This window comes from Chaetura pelagica, unplaced genomic scaffold, assembly GCF_000747805.2.
Source record: "Chaetura pelagica isolate M959 unplaced genomic scaffold, ChaPel_1.0 scaffold171, whole genome shotgun sequence".
Taxonomy (NCBI): domain Eukaryota; kingdom Metazoa; phylum Chordata; class Aves; order Apodiformes; family Apodidae; genus Chaetura; species Chaetura pelagica.
Window position 1 is genome coordinate 1,082,493 of NW_009952066.1, and position 8,052 is coordinate 1,090,544.

General features: G+C 46.1%; 3 protein-coding genes across 3 annotated transcripts in view; 1 reads left to right on the forward strand and 2 right to left on the reverse strand.

The window, feature by feature from the left end:
* ASB3 (ankyrin repeat and SOCS box containing 3) overlaps nucleotides 1-1,761 on the forward strand; it is a 13,204-nt gene extending 11,443 nt beyond the window's left edge. Inside the window, exon 10 of the mRNA XM_010004983.1 lies at nucleotides 1,493-1,761. Coding sequence (XP_010003285.1) covers nucleotides 1,493-1,761 — 269 coding nt within the window. The remainder of the gene's footprint in view (nucleotides 1-1,492) is intronic.
* A 765-nt stretch (nucleotides 1,762-2,526) lies between these two features.
* MALL (mal, T-cell differentiation protein-like) lies at nucleotides 2,527-4,784 on the reverse strand. The gene is made up of 4 exons (XM_010004663.1): nucleotides 4,656-4,784; nucleotides 3,407-3,574; nucleotides 2,930-3,058; nucleotides 2,527-2,589 (listed from the first exon to the last, which is right to left on the reverse strand). The coding sequence occupies exons 1-4, from the start codon at nucleotides 4,755-4,757 to the stop codon at nucleotides 2,527-2,529; spliced, it is 462 nt and encodes a 153-aa protein (XP_010002965.1). The 5' UTR covers nucleotides 4,758-4,784.
* Nucleotides 4,785-6,709: 1,925 nt separating this feature from the next.
* NPHP1 (nephronophthisis 1 (juvenile)) overlaps nucleotides 6,710-8,052 on the reverse strand; it is a 22,998-nt gene continuing 21,655 nt past the window's right edge. Inside the window, exon 21 of the mRNA XM_010004994.1 lies at nucleotides 6,710-6,988. Within this exon, the coding sequence (XP_010003296.1) occupies nucleotides 6,710-6,988 (279 nt within the window). The remainder of the gene's footprint in view (nucleotides 6,989-8,052) is intronic.

Genomic DNA, 8,052 nt, shown 5'->3' on the forward strand with positions numbered 1-8,052 from the left:
CAGCAGTTGATGATGGACATTGCTTGACCAGAAAATGAAGGGCAGAAATAGCACCTACCCTGAACAAAAAAACAAGCAAAACATATATGAGTAAATTTTACTCATGACATTGTTCAATTCAGAGTGAGCATGTTTCAAGGAAGTATTTTCAGTTTAGTCTGGTTTGCCCACTTCCAGTTAATGCATGTGCTTTAAAATATGGGTAGCAACTGTAAATTAGTGCTGTGCATTCCTGAAGTGATTTGTTCAGCTTCTTGGAAGTTTTAATGGAAGATGATCAATACTACTTGGTTACGTTTTTTAGACAAAATTCCACTGATTTATTTTTATTTTTTTAAATTTGATTTGTATTTCCAGTGAAATCTCTATCCTGTTCTGTAATCATGTAGCAGTAATTAAAATACAAACCCTGCAAGTCATCATATTAAATACCTACAAATCTAGCTGTTCATTGTCACTCTTGTAATCAAAATGTGGTCAGCCAAAAAGATTCAATAATTGATTGTCCAGGAAAACTAGTGCTTACTGTATTCACTTTACAGAAAAGCAGCTTTAATATATACAGATCATATTCTGTGTTCATATTCATTATGTTACTAAAAAATTGAGCCCAGGTGTCTCTGTTAGTGACTCACTTCAAAGCAAATTCTTTAAAAAGGTCTGTAATAATTTTTAAAATGTCTAAGTGATAATGTTATTAAATAATACTTCCTTTGGCATATTTGAAGCTAGTTAGGATCTTTTTGGACCAAAAAAAATAAAAAGGGGAGTTTATTCGGGAAAATTTAGCTGAAGTTCTTTCTTTGTTTCCTTTGCTATTAGTGAGAATGTTTGTGTTGTAATAGCATCCCGTAATGAAAGCCAATGAGAAAAAGCAGGTGGGGGAAGTTTGAAAGTTTTTACTTCTTCAGATTCCTTGTGAAAAAGTTAATGGAGAAGCCACTCTAGGAGAGTCTGGAGGCACCAGAGTTCTATATGAGGATAATTTCATCTGTAATGTGAAGGCTGCGCATTTACAGACATGTTTGTGTATCTTTTTGACACAGTGGCTGCCCAAAGTCAAGTCATTTAAGAACACGTTAGAAAATTGGGCATTGTATGCCAGCTGAGTCATGCTATCATTTAATATTTAGCCTAAAAGTGTCTTCCCTTGTGTCACTGTTGCTGATATACTTCTAGACCTAATTTTTCATTTCTTGTAAGGTGGCATGAGCCTCTCTATCCCCATGCAGGTATCTTTTGTAGGCTGGTTAGATGAAACTTTTCATTTAAGGAGGATAAAATTAGGCTTTGACACTTTGTTCTAAAAGTTTAACTTAACTTTTCTAGCTCCTATAGGGCAATTCTGAAAATGCTGATTCTGGCAGGCAACAGCCCTTCAATCTGCCAGAGACTGGGGGGTTCAGGTGGGATCCAGCTAAACCAGGTAGCCATATGCAAGAGATGGAATCCCATGGTGTCCTTTTCAGCATTTGTCTTTTTACTTTTCCAGCCTTTATTCCTTCCCTGTCTCATCTTTGTCGTCTTGAGATCCGGTCCATTTTAAGGAGTGAACGCCTGCGATCGGACCGGTTTATCCGGGAATTGCCATTGCCAGCTTGTCTCCAGGACTACCTTCTCTACTTAGATGTCCTGCGAGTCAACGCTCTGCCAGAAGCCGAGGATTATCTGGGGCAGAGAGAGGAGGGAGCTCCCTCTGCCTGCCACTCAAGCGCTGAAGATAAAGAGAGGAGGGACGCCGGTAACAGCGGTGCGAGGTGACTGTGCTGCCAGTGACTGACCTTTAGGGCTGCAGGTTTTGGAGTGGTGATTAGCAGACACAGGGGAAGAAACACTGTAAATAACTGTAGTAGTAAGTATTTTCATGCTGTAGTTTTACACTGTGAGTTCATTGAAATAAGAAATCTCATAGAACTTCTAAGTCTGTTGTAGCTTTCTGAGTCTGTGAACACTTCCTGGTTTTTGAAGGGAAATCTTTAGCTCTTACAGAGTAAAATCAGCATGTTCAATGAACATGGCTTATATACTGGTCAAAACCTATTTGGTCAGACCCTGTTAATAGATGCTTTATTCTAAGTACTGCATATACCAAAAAAAATTATCTGAAAGTCAAGGAACACAATATTGTATTATTTTTATGAGTTTATGTGCTGGGGAGTGTTCCAGCTGAACCAAAGATAGGAAAATAATACAAGGAAGGAAATTGTTTGCTGAAGGAAGAGTGATTTTCTTATTTTTTTCCTTGGTCATCTGTATTTGATGGATTATCAGAATGGGAGGCTGGCTCAGAGCCTGCACCCAGTCCTTCCCCTTGCATAGCCCATGGGCAAGGCATGAAATGTCCCACAGGCACACTGACACAGCACTGCTGTACAAATATCCTCCCTTCAGTGAAGTGAAAAACCAACTGCTGTCCCCATCAGGTGGGTGACAGGGCCAGGGCAGGGACACCTGAGTGGAAGACAGCTGCATCCCTGGCACTGGGAACACCCTCATCCTGCAGAGGTGAAGCCAGTGCCACTGGGCTCACTGGTAGTAGTTGCTGAAGGCGTGGAGGATGTACAGGAAGGTCGTGATGAAGGCGAAGAACTGCACGAGAGGAAGAAGAGCAAAAGCTGGAGTCAGCTGTGAGAGTCTAACCTTGGTGCTCTTGACCTAGGAAAGCCTCCAAGCCTAGAGCTCTCTCCAGCTTTGAAGAAGCAAAGCCCCTCATGTTTCTTCCCCAGAAGCCAGCCACATAGGGCCAGCCATGAGCTGCTGACCCCCGAGAAGCCCACACTGGCTGCATGACACAACAGAGACAAGAAGCTGAATCTCTGACCAGTGTAACACTGCTGGACTTGGGATGGCTCTGGTGTGGCTTTAGTATTTGCTCCTGAGGGGAACTACAGGTGCTGTGCCCTGCCTGGGGTTTTGTGGAGCAACTCACCGATGCAGCACTGTTGAGCTGGTAGTAAAGGGGTGAGTTGAGTTCGGACTCAGAGCGGATGGTTGCATTGGCTTGCAAGACAGCAGCACTCATGTATAGAATGGCCGTGGCACCATGGTACAAACTGTCCTGCAGAAGAACAAGAAAGTGGTGGGGATCAAAGCCTGCCTGGGACTGTCCTCAGATTCACCCTGAGGACGAGGTCCATCCTTCACACATCTGAGTCCTTGAATGGGACATACGCCCAGACAAGGGCTGGGACCAAGCCCCTGTACTCTGCCAGACCCTCCCCTGTGCTCACACAGCACCCACAGCATAGCACAGATTCCCTTGGCACTTCCTGTTAAGGCAAAGTGAGGACAGGGCCAGTTGTTTGCAGAAGAGCTGACCACTGGCCAGCTAACCCATCACTAGCCATGGTGGTCTTGTGCCACACTGCTGCTGCCAACATCTGTCAGTGTCCCAGCCCCTCCTTACCAGCACTTTCCAGTTCTCACTGTTTTTGTGAAAGCCGAAGATGTAGCTTAAGAGGAGCAGCAGGGAGATGAGGCAGGAGCTGAGGGACACGTACATCACCCATCCCTGCAGCAGCGGGAAGGAGACAGAGGTAGCAGCAACAAGGATCCACACCCACATCCCACAGACCTGCCAGGGACAAACACAGGCACCTCCACTAAACACAGGATGGGTAAAGCCCCTTCTCCTCCCTGAGTCCCTGCTTCCCTCCCTCCCAGGCCAGCCCCAGAAGCTACGGGAAGCCCTGCGTCTTTGGGCAGTGAGGACCATCCTCCTGGAGCATCCAGGCACCAGAGCAGCACTGCAAGCTGGCATAAGTTTTCCTGAATGCTCTTTGAAATTCTTACAAAAGGGAAATGCTTGCTGCCGTGTTCAATGGAAAGAAACATCTTGCTCCACAGGCTTTGGTGGAGAAGCCAAAAAATGTCCTTTTTTCTCGGAAAGGCAAATGGCTGTGTCAGCCCAGCCCTGCCCACTTGTTAATCTGGGCTTAAAATCATGGCATGAGGAAGTCTCCTCCTGACACCTCGCACCAGCCCAGAGGGAGTTGCTCACTTGGGATCCACCTAAAAGATTTACTGTGCATGAAGAGCACGCGGGGTTATCTGCATCAGCTCCTGCCGCCCTGTGGTGCTCCAGAGGGAGGAACTCCTGCAGGTTGCCGGTGGGGAGCTGAGCCCTCTGGCAAAGCCCAGACACGGCGATTGCTCCCGTGGCGTGGGCCGCCAGCGCTGTGTCATGGACCAAAGTACACCAGCAGTTATCTCAGCCAGTCCCACCAGGTGCCCTCTGGACCCAGAAGGAATTGAAAGATTCGTGGAAGGTCACAGCTTGCAAGACACCCAATTGCTTAAAAGCCCTCAGAAAGACTTAATACAGAGAAATAAATTCCTTTGATTTTCAAGCAATTTTTATGCGATAACTAGAGCTGCTTCTGCCCCAAAGGCGCTGGCAGCTCTTCAGCCTCTTCCAGCCCTATGGTAGGGGGTGACCCTTGCACAGGCTCTGGGATGGAGCTGGAGTATGTCCTGTCCTCAGGCTGTTCCAAAAAACATGCTACCGCAAAAACCACCTATTTGAATTTAGGATAAGCTAAGAGAAAAGGCATTGTTTCCCAGTACAGCTGCCTTCAGGATCATCTGGGGGGCTGCTCCCAGATCTTTGGAGGCATTCTGGAGTGCTGTCACACAGCAAAGCTCAGCATACTCACTATCTCCGGCAACATGAAGGCGTAGGGGATGGTTTTGAAGACGGCGAGTCCGGAGGGCAGGGTAGGTTGCGAGGAGGCTGCAGGGGGGGACACCGAGGCCATCTCTCCTCAGCTGACACCACGACTGCTCTGTCTCGGCTCCGCTCGCATTTGCCTGCGCTGCACTGCTCCCGTGCGGGGTTTTACCTGACACACCCGCAAGGACGTAATCAGGGAAACCAGCCCAGGCTGGCACTGCACCGCTTCCTCTGGCTGCAGGAGCCCTGGGCAGCCCTCCCACCAGGCATTGCCACGGGCTTCACCCTGCTGCCAGGACTTGGGATGGGAGATAATGGGACCCCAGCCCTTCCATCAGCACACAAATCACTTCATGGTCTGTAATGAGTGGGGAAAGCAAAAAACCAGAACAACCCACACCACACTGGGGTAGAAATGTTTCCTACAATTAATTTTTGTCCTTGGCATGCTTTCAAGCCTGAAGTATTTTTGTTTCCATTACTGTTGACTCCTCCCCTTTCTGTTCAGGTTTCTACTCTGTGTTCACATAAGACTCCCCACACCCACTGGGCACATCCAGCCTTCAAACGCTTAAAGCCAAACACTTTCTAGAGACGTTTTTTGAATGCATAGGTAAAAGACAGGAGGGTTTGCCCATGTTCTCCTGAGTGCCCAGAAAGGTCTGAAGGACAGCTGCCGGGACATCTTTGATTTCTGCCTCCCAGCAGATGTAGCTTGGATTCAATGAGCACATGCTGTTTTTTCCAGAAGACTCTCCCTCACCCTATAGCTCGATGATAACTGGTGGAATGAAAAGCTGAAGGGGACATCTCTGCTTGTGGCCTGCTGAGGTCATCTGGTCCTCTGGAACGCAGGCAATACTTGTCAACTGGAGAAGGATGATGCCCTGGTAAGGAATCATCTCTCTCTGTTAGGAGAGCCAACTGATATCCTAGAAATGTGTCTTCTTTGCCAAGTTCTTGTGCAATACAGAGCAACAATCAAATCCATGATATTTCTCATTGCCAGGACCCTCCCCTAGGCTAGGGGAAAGTGCTTTGTGTCATTTCTGAAAGCTCATTTACAAATGCTGTCAGCAGGAGCTGGCGTCAGGCTCCACGCACTGTGCCATGATCTTTGAAAGATCTTGTTTTATAGCATTTTAAACCAGATAAAAACTAGTGCCTGACTCAGACTTAAATCCCCATGTGACTCAGTGTCCTCCTACCTCATCAGTCGTGGTGGCAATGTACCCATCAATATGCAGAAAGCATCCAGATACTCCAGCAGAAATGATAAATCAGATGAATTGCTTCCTGCTGGGAGCAGGCAGCATATACAGCCTGTGGTTACAAACTGGTCAGGGAAAAGAAGCCTTTAACATCCTGGTACACCAGAGGAATTACCCCACAGCTCATTAGCCTGAAAGTCAGCACTGAGGGAGCTACTCTACGTGTGGCCATGCACAGGGGAACCAGCATGCCCTGAATCCTCACCCATGTATATTTGTATTAGGTGGGTCAAGCACATTCCTATGAATAACCAAACCTTTTCCTGAGTGGGAAAGAAAAACAGTAAAACAGTCTAAATACAGAGCAACTGCTAGCCACTGTTTGGACAAGAGATGTTTTTTTTCCCTAACCTGGCTGACCTTGCTCAGCAGCATTCTTAAAGATCATTGCTGTTTTCCTTGCCTGTTAGCAGCCTACTGGGGTACTGTGACAAAGAGTCTTTTATTCACCCTGATTAAAACAAAACTGGAAATTCATCGGAAGCTGCAGGAGAGAAGTGCTGCCTGAGCTTTTGCTCAGCTTAGGCAAAATATATCATTTGACATGGCTACAACAGACAACCACAGCCTTGTCTAACATTGCAAAAGGAGAAATTTAAAATACGATTTCCATTAGTTAAACTGAGAAAATAATTTTAGTCTCTCAAAATGTGAAATATGTTAAAATATTCATTACAATTCAGATAGTACACGGTTTCTTTTTTGTAAGAGTTTATTTATATTGCTACCCCATTCTTTACATAGTCTGAATTGTTCTGTAATCCATTCATATTTCAGGATTGTTTTTCCTCACTTCTCCTAAGAAATCGTAAGCCAGCTCTGCAATATCAAAGGCTTTGTGAGTGTTTTCTGATGACAGCAGATACTGAAGCGCACCATCATTCTCTTGGCTCTCTTTCAAAAAGTTAGCAATCACCTTCCAGCGAGATGCTTCTGACTCTTCCTCAGCCCACCTGTACTCAGGGAGGAGGGTGGACTGGAGGAGAGGGAAGACGGAGTCGTGGTACACCAGGACAAACAGAGATTTCAGAAATTCTTGATCTCTCTGCAGAGAAGAGTATTTGAAAATATTTCAGTGCAAATAGATGGTGTTGCCAAGCACTTCTACAGAAGTATTGTACACAGGGAAAAAAAACAGACTAGAGAAGAGTCAACTAACCCTGACTTTCTAGGATAAAGATCTGATCTTCCTAAGCAAACATCAGTTAGCTCAGAGGAGCTTTAAACTCACCACCAGAACTACACTATATAAACTATAGATCAAGAAATTTGTTTTCCAACCCATATACTTTTCCAGATCATGAAGTGCAGCTTGTGCAGCCAAACCCACCAGCATTACCACAAAGCGGTAAGGTACAATGGTCACGGAGATCCCTTGGTCATGGGATATTTATATTCCTTCCTAAAAACACTGGTGTGTGACAGCTGCTCCCCACAGCCTCTGCAAGCACAGCCTGAGACCTTTTGCCACAGCTGCCAGGGAAGTGCCACATCCTGCCCATCTTGGAAGCCCAAACTCCACTGGTTTCTCTGCTGCCCCTGGCCGAGAGTTGCAACAATCCCACGCTCCTCACAGCACGTGGCTCTTAGCAGGAGGTAAGGCCACACTGTAAGTACTGTTATTTCACACAGGACAGGACATTTTGTGTGTAGTGAGAATTATGCCCTCCCCTGTAAAGACCAGTTTAAAAGCCAGAGACGAAGAATCAGCCTGGTCAATTATCAAACACTGAAAGATCCTTACTTCTTTAACTAGACAAGGCTTGTGTGCCTCATGCTCCACACACACTGGAAAATTCCTTCATGCGAGGACACACAGAATACTGCCTCCTGAAAAACTCACTGATCCCTGGGACTCTTCCAGAAACATGACCACTGTGATTGGCATGGAACAGTTCACACCTCAGCAGGAGATTCAGCAGCTAAGTGTCATGTAACCAAGCAAGAAGGAGTAAAAATCGCCAGGCAACAATCCTACCATGGGAGTGGCACATGACAAATCAGGTAAAACTGGCTGGTTCTGGGATACTGAGGAGTTACTAATTCTTTGAGCAGATCAGCTTTCCTTTTGGATGAATGGCCTTCAAAAAGTGTTTCTGACTCAAGAGC